The sequence below is a fragment of the Galeopterus variegatus genome, unplaced genomic scaffold, assembly GCF_000696425.1.
Source record: "Galeopterus variegatus unplaced genomic scaffold, G_variegatus-3.0.2 Scaffold11175, whole genome shotgun sequence".
Taxonomy (NCBI): Eukaryota; Metazoa; Chordata; class Mammalia; order Dermoptera; family Cynocephalidae; genus Galeopterus; species Galeopterus variegatus.
In genome coordinates, this window is record NW_007737286.1 from 19,554 (window position 1) to 37,386 (window position 17,833).

The window sequence follows — 17,833 nt, forward strand, 5'->3', positions numbered from 1 at the left end:
CCGAGGGTTCGGATCCCACATACAGACCGGTTCCCACTCACTGGCTGAGCGAGGTGTGGGAGCAACACCGAGGGTTGCGATCCCGTTGCTGGTCCTGGTCCGGTACGGGCGCGACACTGAGGGTTGCGATCCGTTGCCGGACACGAAAAAAAGACAAAAAGGAAAAAAACAAACAAACAAAAAAAACTGGCGTTATTATTGGGAGTTTTCATAAAATATGTATATGAAATAAGATATACACATACGCTCTTTCCCAATCAACATTACAAATTCATATTTGTAATGAAACTGTTGATTTATCTAGTCACTGAGGCCCAAAGCTAGCCCAACATTTAAGAACATAGGATTGGAGTCAGACAGACTTGGGTTCAAATCCTGGCTCTCCAGTGTCTAATCTTTATCGAGTAACTCAACCTGTCTCTATGCCTCAGTTTCCTCATTTACAAAGTGAGGATCATAGTACCCACCTATTACAGGATTGCAAAAGCTTCTGACACTAACTGCCTGGAGATAGACCAAACTTCAAAGATTAAGCACAGAGTCTTCTAGAAGACTGTTTTTGCTTCACATACCAGCCACATGTTTGGGGGTACCACTATCTCCTTAGGTTCAGTAATTCACTAAAATGACTCATAGAACTCAGGAAAGCACTATACAGATGCTCCTCAACTTATAATGGGGTTACGTCCCTATAAACTCATTATATTTTGAAAATATTGTACCTCGATAATACATTTAATACACCCAACCTACCAAACATCATAGCTTAGCCTAGCCTACCATAAAAGTGCTCAGAACACTTGTGTTAGCCTACAATTGGGCAAAATCATCTAATACAAAGCTTATTTTATAGTACTAAAAATAAAAATTTTATAATAAAGTAAGAATAAGGAAAACAAAAGATCAAAATTTAGAATTCAAAGTACAGTATTTACTAAATGGGTATCACTTTTGCATCATCACAAAGTCAAAAAATCATAAGTAGAATCATTGTAAGTTGGGGACCATCTATACTTAAAATTATAGTTTTACTATAGCAAGAAAGGATACAAATTAGAACCAGCCAAAAGAAGAGACTCACAGGGTGTGGACTGTGAGGGTACCACACTCAATGCTTCTGGTATCCCCCTCCCTGTGGAATCAGGACACATCACCCTCTTGGTACATTTACACGTATCAGTGCACACAGAGCATTGTCAGCCAGGGATGCTCACACAAAATTTGGTGTCCAGACAGAGTCTTTATTGGGGTTTCATTCACAGGTGTGATTGGATCACTGGCCCTGTGATTGAGCTCAATCTCCATCCCATCTCTTCTCCCTAGAGGTTGGGCTGACCTCAACTGGCTCAAAGCCCTGATCCTTTAGGCACACGGTTCTGAGGTGGCCAGCCCCCACTCTGAGTCACCTTCTTAGCACATGCCTTTGGGGGTCACCATGAACAACAGGACACTCCTGTCACCTGAGAAATTTCAAGATTTGGAAGCTATCTCCCAGGAACAGGGGACAAAGGCCTGCCTAATTATTTATTAAACAACAGGGTTATTACAAGGCTTATCATCACATTACCTCAGGTCATCCATATGGAACACAGCATAGGATGACACTCAGGAAATGCTGACAGTTTTGTTAGAGTAGCGTAGCGCACAGCTGAGGAAGGCAGATGTTGAGTGCATTTGCCTTTAGCTTCTGCATGGTTCTGAAAGTGGCAGTGTGTTTGCTGACTGACTTTCGTTGCTTTATCATTCTGTCCATTTTCTGGATAAACAAATAAGTAATCTCTACCTCAATTTTACTAGTAACTGTGAAATTGATGACATGTCAGTACTTCAGTTTTCAGTTTATTTTCATACTCTGTGCTCAAATCTACTAATATTAATTTCAGCGTACTTTTTGTGTATTATAGTGAAATGAACAGAACACTATGTATTTAGATTAGTATGTTTCTTACAACTTTGTCGATTGCAAACTATACATTTATTCAAGCATATCTGTTATATTTTATATTGGACATTGTTTCTCTAAGGATAGCACTTTTCTGCGATTAGTTAGCATATTTTAATAAAATATGACCATATCATAAAGAATATTAATGGGTCTAGAGGTTAAGTTGATTGAGAGTAGTGAAACCTGAGATACAGTAGTCTTCCCTTATTTGGCGGAAATAAGTTCCAAGACCCCCAATGGATGCCTGAAACCGTGGATTGTACCGAACCCTCGATATACTGTTTTTTCTTATACATGCATACCTATGATGAAGTTTAATTTATAAATTAGGCATAATAAGAGATTAGCAACTAATAATAAAATAGAACAATTATAACAATATACTGTAATAAAAGTTATGTGAATATTTTTTCTCTCTGTCTCTCTCCAAATATCTTACTGTACAATACTCCTCCTTCAACTTCTTGTGATCACTGAGATGATAACCGAGATGGCTACTAAGTAACTAAAGGGTGGGTACAGCATGGATGCACTAGACAAAGGGATGATTCATGTCCCAGGCAGGATGGGGCTGGATGGAGCTGGATGCTGTGAGATTACATCATGCTACTCAGAATGGCACACAATTTAAAACTTATGAAGTGTAGTTTTGGAATTTTTCACTTAATATTTTTGGACTGCGGTTGACCACAGGTAACTGAAGTCACAGAGAACAAAACCACAGATAATGGGAAACTGCTGTAGTTTCTTTAAAGAGTTTGTGAATTACTATAAAACCGACGAACAACATCATTCTACCCTAGACTCCTCATCTATCTATAAAAGAATATTCTTGGCCTCTTACTCTCGGTAGTGGTGTTTTGGAAAAACTCAAGGATGAAAACAAGAAATTAATATAAGTACACTCTACCAGACTGCAGCTATCTCTTGTGGAAGAGTGGTGTGGTAGCAACTGCATCAACTGTTTTGGACCAGTAGCTAAGAGTATTTCCAGGTGTCTCCTGCAACTTACAGGAGACCACCAGGTCTGAGTGTCATCCTGAATGTCCAGTGTTACCCAAGGATAGTGCTTCAGCGGGGACATGTGGGCTTGCACCAGCCACCTTGGTTCAAGTCCCCACCTTATTATTTATTAACTGTTGCCTTTTGTTAAATTATCTAATCTCTCAAAACTTCAGTTCTTCATTGATAAAAAGGAAATAATAATAGTACTATATCAGGGAATGATTACAAGGAGTAAGTAATATAATGCATGTTAAAATTTTAGCAGATTCCTCATCCACAGTCAGCACAGTATAAATATTAGTGAGGCTGTTGATGAGCTCACTATTGTTGAGTTAATATAACAATAAAAGTTAAAAGCAGAACTAAAATAAGGCACCAATGTGAAATAGAGACCATTGTGCTTTAATGTGTAGAGAAATGAATGTTGGAAGAATATGAAAGTGCATATACAGATAATATGTAAAAACGTCAATACTTGATTTCAAAATAGTAAAATCTTTTATGTTTTCTTTAGCTCTATTTTTTGATTGTGTAACTTTTCATTTATAAAATCTTCGAGCCAATTACACATGAGAGATAATGAAATAGGTTATTTTTTTCTTTCCTCTTAATATTTTTCCATAAGTAAGTATTTGGTGACAGTACCAGTATGTTCTATTCTGGAAGAAACGTGTCTATTCTACTTCGCCCTTTCATCCATGAATGAGACAGAATGAGGGTAAAACTTTCATTGCCAAAACAGCTTTTTATTTTTCTTCCACTTTTTGTTCTCTTTGGGGTCTGTTACCCTCTGTTGCTCTCAGCAGAGATGCTATTGACAAGACAGAGGTGGAAAGATCTATGTTTTGACTCATTTGAGTCATAGTTATCAATACAGAATGTTATTTTTTATCTTCTGTTATTATAAAATATAATGCAGTTTTTACCATCTAGGCATACATCCCATTCGAACCCTTTTGAATCTTTTTGATCCCTTTTAACAGTTTGTGTAATGAAATCTAACATATATGTACACACACACAAAAACAAGGTACACAGAACAATGATGTACAGCTTGCTGATGTGTCACTGAGAAATCCCCATGTATTCATCACCCTGTTGTGGAAAGAGAATAACACTCCGTAAGCTGTGTATCCCTCCTCCTAGTGGTCACCACTCTATTGACTTTTATGCAAACTAATCACTTCCTTGCTTTTTAAAATATTATTTTACCGTTTAAGCATGCATCCCTAAACACTTTAATTTAGTGTTGCTCATTTTTTGAAATTTATATGAATAGATTCATACAATATTCTTTTTCTTTTGGCAGCTGGCCAGTACAGGGATATGAGCCCTTGACCTTGGTGTTACCAACACCGTGCTCTAACCACGTGGGCTAACCAGTTAGCCCTTCATATTTTTTTATGACTGACTTTCACTAGACATTAATAGTTTTCAGATTTTACCCTGTTGAGGTATTAGATATATTAATTTCTTTTTACTGCTGTAAGTATCCCATTCTAAGTAGAGATTGCAATTTATTTTTGATGTTGTTTCCAGTTTTTGACAGTGATGAGCAATGCTATTATGAACATTCTTGTAATATGGTAATAAGTACACATTTCTGGTATATATCTAGGAGTGGAGTTACCAGTAGAGAGGCCACGTATATTAGTTTATGCCTTTGTCCCAACATAATTATTTATATTACCTCTTTTATTTTGATGTATCTTAGACTCTTTTTATAATCATTTATGTATACAATATATATTATATGGTCACTCACATCCTGGGTCTTTTAACCTTGGTGCTGTTGACATTTGGAGGTATACAGTTCTTTGCTGGGGGCTGTCCTGTGCATTTTAGGATGTTTAGTAGCAACGCTGGGCCTTACCCAGTAGATGCCAATTGTGCTTCCCTCTCCCCAAGTTATGACAACGAAAAATGTCTTCAGACATTGCCAAATGCTCCCTTGGCATTCAGTACCACCCTTGTATTCCAGGAATAGATAGGGTGTGTGTATTTTGACTAGATAGCTGCCCAGTGGTTTTCCCGAGGGCCATTTCCTTCCCATTCCCATCAACAGTGTGCCAGCTCCTGTCACTGCACATTTCATTTGTGCATCATCAGTCTGTATAATATTAGTCTCTCTGGTGAGTATGTCGTGGTACCTCATTTGATTTTAATTTGCATTTCACTGATAATGAAGCTAGCATATTTTTATATGATTATTGGCCATTTGGATGTCTTCTTTTGTGGAATGCATGTTCAAGTCTCTTACTCATTTTTACTTTGCATCCAGTTGTCAGTTGATGGACATTTGGGACTTTTTCTTATTACTTTGTAGGAAGTGTTTATATATTCTGCTTATTTATGTCCTTTGTCAGTTCTGTGTTTTTCAGATATTTTCTGCACCTTTGTGGCTTTTGACTTTTCACTTTCCTAAAGATAGCTTGTAAGAAACAGAAATTCTGGATTATTATTAATGTAATCAATTCATTAATTTTTTAATCTATGGTTAGTTTTAAAATTTTTGTCCAGTTGAAGAAATCATTGTCTATCCCAAGGTGATTAAGATATTTTTCTATGTAGGAGCTATATTTTACCTTTCATAAAAAATCTACAGTATTAGGGTTGATTTTTGTGTATACTATAAGGATCAAGTTTCATTTTGGATATGGATATTGAGATGACCCAGCAGCATTTAATTGAAAGGATTCTCCATTCCCTACTGCTGTTTGCATGATGCCACCTTTTCATAAGCTGAGTGTCATTATATCTGTGGATTTTGGATGGAGAGATTTCTCTTCCATTAGTCTTTGTCCTTGTACCAGTTCCACTGGTGTAATTATTGTAACTTTATAATGTGTCTTGAGCAAGTTCCATCTTGTTCTTGTTTTTCAAGAGTGTTTCAACTATTTTTGACCCTTTTCATTTCCATGTAATTTTAGATTCAATTTGTTGTTTTATTTTTCAAAACATTCAGATTTTTTTTTTTTGTCTTTTCCGTGACCGGTAAGGGGATTGCAAACCTTGGTGTGGTGTCACCTGCACCACGCTCAGCCAGTGAGTGCACCGGTCATCCCTATATAGGATCCGAACCCGCGGCGGGAGCGTCGCTGCGCTCCCAGCGCCGCACTCTCCCGAGTGTGCCACGGGGCCGGCCCCAAAAATTCAGATTTTGATTGAGATTGAATTTAATCTATAGATCAGTTGATATTATTACAATATTGAATCATTCAATCAATGAACATTGTATATCCTATATATTTAGGTCTTGTATCATTTCTCTCAACAGTTTTTTAAAAAAACAACAGATTTACTGAGATATAATTAACAAACACAGAAGTTTATCTTTTTAAAGGGTACAACTCAGTGGTTTTTAGTATATTCATGAAGTTGTGTTTCCATTATCACCATCTTATTCCAGAACATTTTCATTACCCTAAAAAGAAACCCTGTACCCTTTGTAATTACTCTGCATTCTCTCCCTTCCTCCCAGCTCCTGGAAATCAGTACTCTACTTTCTGCCTTTAGAGATTTGCCAGTTATTGGTTTTTTATATGAGTAGAATCATGCAGTATGTGGTCTTTTGTCTCTTTCACTTACCATAATGTTCTCAAGGTTCATCCATGGGTAATATGTGTCAGAACTTCCTTATTTAAGGCTGAATAATTTTCCATTATGTGGAGCATATCCATTCATCAGTTCGTGGACATTTGGGTTGTTTTCTCAACAGTGATTTATAGTTTTCAGAAATAACATCTGCATAGAATTTGCAGAGATCTGAAATGGTGTTTTTTCCATGGTTCTGTTTCTGGTCAAATGTTTTTTTAGATTTATGATTAAGTATGTTGGAATGTAAGCTCTGTGAGGGCAGATGTTTTTGTTCATTTTGTTGAATGATCCAGCCTAAGTACCCAGACCAGTGCCTGTATCCTAGAAGGCAATCAGTAACATTCGTAGTATATTCTGCTCAATATTTCTGTAAACCTAGGACTGTTATAAAAATAAAGTCTATTACTTAGAAAAAAAAAATATTTGTAGTATATGTGAATGGATAGTCACAATAGTGATCCGTGTCGGGATGTGTGCTGTTTTAGAAAGAATGAGTATACAATTTGTGCAAGTTTTCTTATAACTTTGTCAAATGACCATCTTTATGTTTACAGATGGAGTGGTTCAATCGTTATAAAAAGTCCCTTGCTACTTATATGAGATCACTGGGAGGAGATGAAGGTTTGGACATTACACAGGATATGAAACCTCCGAAAAGCCTATATATTGAAGTATGTATACTTTTAAAAATACATTTTTTAAATGATTAGATTGTACAACCTTTTATCTAAGGAGAGAGGAGTATATAAATGTATATTAACTTCTATTAAAAAGGAAAGGAAGTATAAATCAAAACCAAAAAAGGTACCTATTGGGAAATGGCAGAATAGGATAGAACAGCTAAGATTTTCTGAATATACCTGTTTTAATATTTTGGACTTTGGAATCATGTAAATATTTTACCTATTATAAAAACAAAATTAAGTCAAAATAGAAAACCAATCCCTAAATTTTGAATGCAAAATGAAATAAATGAACCTGTCTTTCAAGTTGGTGGATTAGTCAAATTATTTGTTTAAAATTTACCATCTAAACCGTTTTCAAGTGTACAGTTTGGTGATATTAAATATTTTTGTAATGTTGTACAGCCATTACCACCATCCATGTCTAGATTTCTTTCCATCTTATAAAACTGAAACTCTATTCCCACTAAACCATAACTGCACGATTCCCTGTCATCCCTGGCAGCCACCATTCTGTCTGTCTCTATGATTTTGACTGCCATAAGTACCTCATATATATTTGTCTTTTTGGGACTGACTGGCTTATTTCACTTAGCATAATGCCCTTAAGGTTCATCCATGTTATAGCATATGTCAGAATTTCCTTTCTTTTTAAGGCTGAATAATATTCCTTTGTATGGATATACCACATTTTTCTTATCCATTTATCCACTGATAGACACCTGGGTTACTTCCATGTTTTAGCTATCATGATTAATCTGCTATGAACATGGGTGTACAAATATCTCTTTGAGACCCTGCTTTCAATTCTTTTGGGTGTATACCCAGAAGTGTAATTGCTGTATCGTATGGTAATACTATGTTTAAATTTTGAGGGACCATTATACTATTTTCCACAACAGATGTAGCATTTTACATTCCCACCAACAGTGCTCAATGGTTCTAATTTTTCCACATCCTCACCAACGCTTCTTATTTTTAAATCATAATCATACTAAAGGGTGTAAAATTATATCTCATTGTGGTTTTGACTTGCATTTCCCTAATGGTTAGTGATGTTGAGCATCTTTTTATGTGTTTATTAGCTATTCATATTTCTTCTTTGGAGAAACATCTATTTAGTTCCTTTACCCATTTTTGTTTTTTTTGTTTTGTTTTGTTTTTCCTTTTTTTTGTCTTTTTTCGTGTCCGGCAACGGATCGCAACCCTCGGTGCTGCGCCCGCACCTCGCTCAGCCAGTGAGTGGCCGGTCTGTATGTGGGATCCGAACCCTCGGCGGGAGCGCTGCCGCGCTCCCAAGCGGCGCACTGTAGCAGTGCGCCACCGGGCCGGCCGCTTTTACCCATTTTTGAATTGCATTGTTTATTTATTGATTGATTGATGTAGAGTTGTAGAAGTTCTGTCTATATTCTGGATATCAATCCCTTGGATAAATAATTTGCAAATACTTTCCCTCATTCTGTGGGTTGCCTTTTTATGCTCTTGATAGTGTCTTTTGATGCACAATATTTTTGAAATTTCATGCAGTTAATTTGTCTATTTTATTTTTTGTTGCATGTGCCTTTTCTCTCATATCCCAGAAATCACTGCCAGGTCCAGTGTTGTAAAGCTTTTAAGTGTTGTGTTGTTTTAGATCTCATGTTTAGGTCTTTTATCCATTTTGACTTAATTTTTTAATACGGTATTAGGTAATGGTACTTCTTCATTCTTTTTTTTTTTTTTTTTTTTGCGGCTGGCCTGTACGGGGATCCAAACCTGTGACCTTGGTGTTATAAGGCTGCACTTTAACTAGCTGAGCTAACCAGCCAGCCCTTACTTCATTCTTTTGCATGCAGTTATTCAGTTTTCCCAGCAGCATTTCTTGAAACAACTGTTCTTTCCCCATTCAGTGGTCTTGACAACCTTGTCAAAAATCATTTAATCATATATGCAAGGGTTTATTTTTGACTTCTCTATTCTATTCCCTTGCTCAATATTTCTGTCTTTATAGCAGAACTATGGTATATTGATTATTGTAGCTTTGTAGTAAGTTTTGAAATCAGGAAGTGTGAGTCTCTGCCTTTGTTCTTTTTCAAAATTATTTTGGCTATTTGAGGTCCCTTGAGACTCCATATGAATTGTAGGATGGGTTTTTCTATTTCTCCAAAATACACCTTTGGAATTTTGATAAGGATTGCATTAACTCTGTAGATTGCTTTTGGTAGTGTTGACATCTTCTTTTTTTTTTTTTTTTTCTTTTTTTTTTTTTTCGTGACTGGCAACGGTATCGCAACCCTCGGTGTCGCGCCCACACCGCGCTCAACCAGGGAGTGGACCGGCCTCTATATGAGATCCGAACCCTCGGCGGGAGCGCCACCGCACTCCCAAGTGCCGCACTCTACCGAGTGCGCCATTGGGCCAGCCCATAGTGTTGACATCTTAACATTAAGTTTTCCAATCCATGAACATGGGATGTGATCCCAATTATTGATGTTGTCTTTAATTTCAGTGTTGCTCTGAGATTTTTATTGTCCAAGTAGTCCACCTCCCTGGTCAAGTTAATTCCTAAGTATTTTATTCTTTTTCATACTACAGTAAATGGAATTACTTTTGTAATTTCCTTTTCAGATTGTTCGTTGTTAAGTATAGACATGGAACTGATTTTTGTGTGTTGACTATGTATCCTGATACTTTGCAGAATTCATTTAATTCTGAAAGTCTTTTTGTAGGATCTTTAGGTTTTCTACATATAAGATCATATTATCTACAAACAGATGATTTTAGTTCTTCCTTTTCAATTTAGATAACTTTAATTTCTTTTTCTTGCCTAACTACTCTGGCTATAACTTCCAGTTCTATATTGAATAAAAGTGGTGAAAGCAGGAATCCTTGCCCTTTTCCTGAACTTAGAGAAAAGCTTTCAATCTTTCACCACTGAGTACGATGTTTGCTGTGGATTTTTTATATATGGCTTTTATTATGTTGAGGTAGTATTCTTCTATTCCTAGTTTGTTGAGTATTTTTAATCATTACAGAGCGTTGAATTTTGTCAAATGCTTTTTCTGCATCAATAAAGATGATCATGTAGTTTTTTTCCTTCATTCTATTATTGTGGTATATTACACTTATCAGTTTTCATAACCTCAACCACCCTTGTATTCCAGGAATAGATCCCAATTGACCCCAAAAGAGCGAGTAACACTTTTAATATGCTGCTGAATTTAGTTTGCTACTATTGTGTTGAGGTTTTTTGCATTCATGTTCATAAGGGATAATGGTTTGTATTTTTCTTATAGTGTTTTTCTGGTTTTGGTATTAGGGTAATGCAGCCTCATTAAATAAGTTAGGAAGTGTTATCTCCTCTTTAGTGTTTTGGAAAAGTTTGAGAAGGATTGGTTTTCATTCTTCTTTACATGTTTGGTAGAATTCATCAGTGAAGCCATCCTTTTCTTTTGTTGAGGTATTTTTGAATACCAGTTAAATCTCCTTTCTATCTCTATTAGTCCATTTTCTGTTGCTTATAACAGAATACCTGAAACTGGATAATGTATAAAGAAGTAAAATTTATTTCTTAGTTTTGGAGGCTGGGAAGTCCCAGGTCCAGGGGGCACATCTGGTGAGAGCCTTCTCTTGTCTAGGTCATACAATTCGTTGGTGTATAATTGTTTGTAGTACTCTCTTACAATCCTTTTTATTTCTGTAGAATTCACAGTAACGTCCCCACTTTTGTTTCTCATTTTGCAGTTTGAATTTCTTTCTTTTTTTCTTGTCCATCTAGCTAAAGATTTATCAATTTCGTTGACCTTTTCAATGAGCCAACTTTTAGTTTCATTGATTTTCTTCATTTTTTTTTTTTTCTGTTTTCTATTTTGTTTATCTCTGCTCTAATTATTATTTCCTTTCTTCTTCTAGCTTTGGGTATAGCTTTTCTTTTTTTCTAGTTCCTTAAGGTATAAAGTTAGGTTGTTCATTTGAAATCTTTCTTGTTTTTTAAGTGGGCATTTATATCTATAAATTTTTCACTTAGCACTGCTTTTGCTGCATCCTATAAATTTTGATATGTTGTGTTTTTGTTTTCATTCATCTCTAAGTATTTTCTAATTTTCCTTGTGATTTCTTCTTTCATCCATTGTTTGTTTAAGAGTGTGTTATTTAATTTCACAAATGTGTGAATTTTCCAGTTTTACTTCTGGTTTTGATTTCTAACTCCATCTTGTTGTGGTTGGAGAAAATACTTTTCTTTTTAAACCTATTGAGACTTAATTTCTGGCCTAGCATAGTCTATCCTGGAAAATGTCCCATGTGCACTTATGAAGAATGTGTATGCTGTTGTCATTGGGTAACATGTCCTGTATATGTCTGTTATATATAGGTGGTTTTTGTTTTAAGTCTTCTATTTCCTTATCTATCTTCTGTCTGATTGTTCTATTATTGAGAGTGGGTATTGAAGTCTCCAACTAATATTGTCTATTTCTCCCTTTAATACTGTCAGTTTTTGCTTCACGTATTTTGATGAAGTGTTATTAGATGTGTAAATGTTTATAATTGTTATATCTTCTTGCTGTATTAAATCTTTTATTAACGTATAGTGTCCTTATTTGTCTCTTGTAAGCTCTTTTGATTTAAAGTCTATTTTGTCTCATATTAGTATAGCCACTCCTATTCTCTTTTGGCAATTATTTGCATGGAATATCTTCTTCCATCCTTTGACTTTCAGTCTAATTCTGTCTGGGTCTACAGTGGGTCTCTTGTAGAAAACATAGTTGGACCATGTTATTAATTCATCCTACCAATCTCTGTCTTTTAATTGAATAATTTAATTCACTTACCTTAAAAGTAATTACTGATAAGGAGAGACTTCTGTCATTTTGCTGTTTGTTTTCTATATGCCTTGTGACTTTTTTCTCCCTCATTTCCTGCATTACTATCTTTTGTATTTAGTTGATTTTTTTGTGTGAAACATTAAAATTCATTTCTCCTTTTCTTTGTGTATATTCTATAGCTATTTTCTTTGTGGTTAAAATGGGGAATATATTTAATATCCTAAAGTTATAACATTCTAATTTGAATTTTTAGCAGCTTAATTTCAATAACAAAATTACAAATACAAAAATTCTGGTCCTTTAAAGTTTTATCCCTACTTCTTTTGATTGTTATTACAAAATTACATTTTTATACGTTGTCCCCAAACATAAACTAGTGAATCTCCTAAATGCATTAGTGTCTTAAATTATGTAGAAAACAAAGTGTGGAGTTACAAACCAAAGTTACAATAATACTTGCTTTTAGACTAAAAATTGTGTATTTTTAAAATTTATTTGTTTCTTAAATCATGTGAACAATAAATATTGGAGTTACAAAATGTTGTTACAGTAATACAGTGCCACATAATGACATTTTGGTCAATGATGGACTGCATATGTGACGGTGGTCCCATAAGATTTGAACAGAGCTGAAAACTTTCCATTGCTTAATGACATAGCAAGCCATCATAACCTCATAGTGCAGCACATTACTCATGTAGTTATAGTGATGCTGGTGTAAACAAAGCAACTGCACTGCCACTTGTATAAAAGCGTAGCACATACAATTCTATAAAGTATATAATACTTGATAATGAGTGATCGAGTTTGGATATGTTGTCCCCACCAAAACTAATGTGGAAGTCCGATCCCTACTGTGGCGGTGTTGGAAACTGATTGAGTCATGGGGGAAGATCCCTCATGAATGGATTAATGCTCTCCCTGGGTCAGGGGAGTAATGAGTGAGTTTTCGCTCTATTAATTCCTGCGAGAGGTGGTTGTTTATATGACCCTGGCACCTCCTCTCTCTCTTGTTCTCTTGCTTCCTCTTGCCATGTGATCTGCTTGTACCCGCCGGCTGCCTGCCACTTTCTGCCATGAGTAGAAGCAGCCTGAGGCCTGTGCTAGATGCAGCTGTCCCAAAATCATAAGCCAAATAAACCTCTGTTTTTCATTATAAATTACCCAGTCTAAGGTAGTTCTGTTATAGCAACACAAAAAGGACTAATACAATGATAACTACAAGGGTACATCAAAAAGTTTGTAGAAAAATAGAAATAAAAGTTTATACAAATCTTTCCTGAACTTTTCGAAGTACCTGTGTATATTTCTGGTTTACGTATTTGCTGTACTATACAAATCATAAAGCCTGAGGCCTGTGCTAGATGCAGCTGTCCCAAAATCATAAGCCAAATAAACCTCTGTTTTTCATTATAAATTACCCAGTCTAAGGTAGTTCTGTTATAGCAACACAAAAAGGACTAATACAATGATAACTACAAGGGTACATCAAAAAGTTTGTAGAAAAATAGAAATAAAAGTTTATACAAATCTTTCCTGAACTTTTCGAAGTACCTGTGTATATTTCTGGTTTACGTATTTGCTGTACTATACTTTCTATTATTGTATTTTAGAGTGTACGTACTATGGTTTGACTATCCCTCCAAAACTCACATTGGAACTTAATACCCAATGTAATGGTATTATGAGGGTGGGGAAAACAACTGTGGTATTTAAAAGGGGGCCTTCAAGAGGTGACTGGATCAGGAGGGCTCTGCTCTCATGAATGGATTAACCCATTCATGGATTAATGTGTTGTCATGGGAGTGGCACTTGTGGCTTTTTAAAAGGAGAAAGACCTGAGTCAGCCACGAACCCTCTTTTGCTCTCTCACCATGTGATGTTCTGCCCTGCCTTGGGACTCTGTAGAGAGTCTGCCCTCACTATATGTGCCCTGTTGACCTTGGACTTCCCAGCCTCCAAAACTGTAAGAAAGAAATTCCATTTCTTTATAAATTACCCAATTTTTAGGTATTCTGTTAGAAGTGACAGAAAAGGGACTAAAACTATACTCCTTGTCTTTGTTTTTTAAAAAGTTTACTGTAAAACAGTTATATCAACTAGTAGGTCTCGTCGTGGTTACTGTTTCTCTTGACTGCATCATTTTCTCTTGTGCTTATTTAATTGTGTTGTTTTGTTTATCATCATCCCTATAATGTTATATAATCCACTGCTAATGTTGCCAGTTGGAGGCCACATTGAGTGATTGACCTGGAAATGAAATTAAAGATGATTAAGGACTATGAAGGGGGAAAATCAGTGATGATTATTGCTCACCAGGTAGGCATGTCCCATTTCACCATAGCTACAATCCTGAAGAATAAGAACAAAGTGATGGGAGCTGTTAAAAGATCTGCTTCGCTGAAGGCAACAAGATATAACACAAATTTGAGAAGGGCCTATTATCAAATATATCTAATGACCTGGATTGAAGACCAGACACAGATGTGTATCCCTCTTAGCACCGTGATGATCACAGCCAAAGCAAAAAGTTTGTAATGATGTTGAAGGAAAAGGCTGGACCCAGCTACAATGTTGAATTTACTGCTAGCTCTGGGTGATTTTTAAATGATTCAAGAATTGTTATTCATTATGTAATGTGAAGGTGAGTAATGAGTGTGAGTGCTAATGTTAAGGCAGCTGAAGAATTTTTGGAAACTGTAGATAAGCTGATTGTGGAGGAAAATTAGTTGCCAGAGCAAATCTTCAATATGGTTGAAGCCTTCCTATTCTAGAGATAGATGCATGAGGACTTTCATCCATAAGGATGACAAGTCAGTGTCAGGTTTCAAGGCTTTTAAGGACCCAGTAACAGTCTTGCTTGGGGGCAGTGTTTCAGGCTGCAAAGTGAAACCCTTTGTGATCTGGCACAGTGAGAATCCCAGGGTCTTCAAGTATATTAAAAAGCACACATTGCCTGTGTACTGCAAGAGCAGTAAGAAGTCATGGATAACCCAGCTTCTGTTCCAAGATACCCTACTGCATTGCTATGCCAGTGAAATGGAGAAGTACTATTTGGAGAATAACAACTTTTATTGTTGATAATGCTTCTGCACATCTTCCTTTTATTGGTGATCTTCATCCCAATATCAAAGTGGTGTTTCTTCCTCCAAAGACGCCTCTTAGATCCAACCAATGAAGCTTTTAAGATGTACTACCTGAGGAAGTAGGCTGTGGAAGACACTGTGAAGACACTGCTGCAATTCTGTATCAAGAGCCTTGCTAAAGCTTGGGGTGTTGTCACAAGAAGTGTATGAATGGCATCTGGAGGAAAACACTGAAGAGATTCATCCATGACTTCAAAGGATTTTGCCAATGATGATGAGGTTGCAAAAGTCAAGAAGGTAGTGGTTGAGATGGCAAACAACTTTAACCTGGGTGTGGATGAGGATGACATTGAGGGACTCCTAGTGGTGGTTCCTGAGGAATTCATGAATGAGGAGATGTTGGAACTGGAAAAGGAATGCATACCTGACTACGAGGCAAGAGAAAAGGAAACTATAGGAGGAGGATAAGAAGAATGCCTAAGAAAATTCCCAGTGAAGGGTTTAGCGGAAGCTTTTGCAGACCTCAACAAGCTCCTTTAAAAGTTTGAAAACATGTACCCTAACACTGAAATGTTCTCATTAATAGAGAGAAATTTTCATTATCTATTATCTGCTTACAGGACATATTTCTGAAAACAGTGACACCCACCTCAAGAAGGGCCTCAGGCCTTCAACAGGTGTTCCAGAAAAAGGCATTGCTATCATGGGAGATGACAGCTCCACGTGTGTTATTGTCCCTATAGACCTTCCAGTGGGACAAGATGTGGAGGTGGAGGACAGTGATATTGATGATCCTGACCCTGATAGGCCTAGGCTAGTGTGGGTGTTTGGGTCTTGGTTTTTAATGAAAACACTTAAAAAGTAAAAAAATAAAATATTTTAAAAATAGGAAAAACTTATAGAATAATGATGTAAAGAAAGGAATGTTTTTGTACAGCTGAACAATGTGTTTGTCTTTTAAGCTAAGTGTTCTTACAAAAGAGTCAAAGAGTTCTCTTTCTTGCTATTTTGTCTTTGGAAAGTTTGATTATGTGTCTAAATTTGGGTCTCTTTAAGATTATCTTGAAGTTTGTTGAGTTTCTTGGATGTTTGTATTTATGTCTTATTAAGAAAACTTAGGAAATTTTCAGCTATTATATTTTCAAAGACTCTCTCCCTTTGTCTTTCCCCTTCTGGGACTTCCACAATGTGTATGTTGACTCACTTGATGGTGTCCCACAGGTCTCTTAGGCTCTCTCCTTTTCTTCAGCCTTTTTTCTTCCTGTTCCTCAGACTCAATTGTTTATGTTATTCTGTCTTCAAGTTTGCTTATTCTTTTGCCTGCTCAAATCTGCCTTCGAATCCCTCTGGCCAGTTTTTTATTTCAGTTATTATAGTTTTCAGCTCCAGAATATCTTTTTAGTCTTTTTAGATTTTCTGTCTCTTTCTTGATATTTTTGTTTTGTTTCTGTGTATTTTCTTAACTTTCTCCATATCTTCCTTTACTTTGGTGAGCATCATTAAGACAGTTATTTATTTATTTATTTTTTTCCCTTTTTTTTTGTCTTTTTTCGTGACCGGCAACGGATCGCAACCCTCAGTGTTGCGCCGGTACCAGACCGGGACCGGCACGGGATCGCAACCCTCGGTGTTGCACCCGCACCTCGCTCAGCCAGTGAGCGGCCGGTCTGTATGTGGGATCCGAACCCTCGGGCAGGAGCGCCGCCGCGCTTCCCAAGCGGCGCACCATCCAGTGCGCCACCGGGCCGGCCCACTGTTTTTATTTTTCTGATTGTTGTAGGCTGTGTCTGTGCCAAGGATCAGCCTGAAGTGTAATCTTCTCAAGTCTTTTCTGAGCCTGTGCCTGCCTTTCCCTAGGCATGCACAGTAACTTTCTAATTTCTCCTATAAGTGCAGTTGCTTTTGAATGTCATAGTCTTTAATGTCTGACTCCCAAAAGGGGAATAAGAGAAAAATAAAGTGGATAGGAGAATGGGTGCTGGTTCTTTAAATCCCCTGGGAATCACTTCTGCTGGAGGGAGAGGGGCTTGCAGCAGTTGGGGGAGATGCAACAACAGTGGCTGCCCACCTCATTGCTGCACCTCTGTGATGAGAAACATCAGTCAGCAGTCAGAGCACAGGTTCTTTTGCCCACCATGTTCCTGCAGCCCATGTACCAGTTGCCCCAGAAATACATGCACAGCTCCCTGTCATGGGGTTGGGGGCAGGGGATGGGTAGCTACTATTGTGCCAAGAGCTGAAATTGACTGAAATTAACCACAACTTACTGGCCAACTGACCAAGCCTCCTCCTGGAAGATCCCAGAGTTCCAAAATAGTATATCAGGCAGAGTCTGCCAGTGCAATTGTTGTTGAAGTGGGGAAACAGATTCCTGATACCTCCTACTCTGCCATCTTCCCAGAATCTAGGAATTATTTTAATTATTTCAAAACATAAATTGATTGTTTATCCCTAGTGGATATGTTCTAAGGTCAAAGGAATTGCAAAGAGATCTTAACTTGTTTTTATTAATCATATTGTTAGTAATAATATTGTTACTGATATTTTAAAATAGTTTACATATTGAAGAATAGAGCAAATAGGTAATGTGAGTAAGGAACCAACATTTTTCAAAATAAAAGATATTCAGATAGGGCCGGCCCGGTGGCGCACTGGATAGTGTGCTGCTTGGGAAGCGCGGCGGCGCTCCCGTCCGAGGGTTCGGATCCCACATAC

General features: G+C 36.9%; 1 protein-coding gene across 1 annotated transcript in view; it reads left to right on the forward strand.

The window, feature by feature from the left end:
- The window catches only part of GINS1 (GINS complex subunit 1 (Psf1 homolog)), a 33,658-nt gene that overhangs the window by 9,302 nt on the left and 6,523 nt on the right, over window positions 1–17,833 (forward strand). Inside the window, exons 5-7 of the mRNA XM_008594623.1 lie at window positions 7,102–7,222; window positions 15,357–15,553; window positions 15,705–15,935. Coding sequence (XP_008592845.1) covers window positions 7,102–7,222; window positions 15,357–15,553; window positions 15,705–15,935 — 549 coding nt within the window. The remainder of the gene's footprint in view (window positions 1–7,101; window positions 7,223–15,356; window positions 15,554–15,704; window positions 15,936–17,833) is intronic.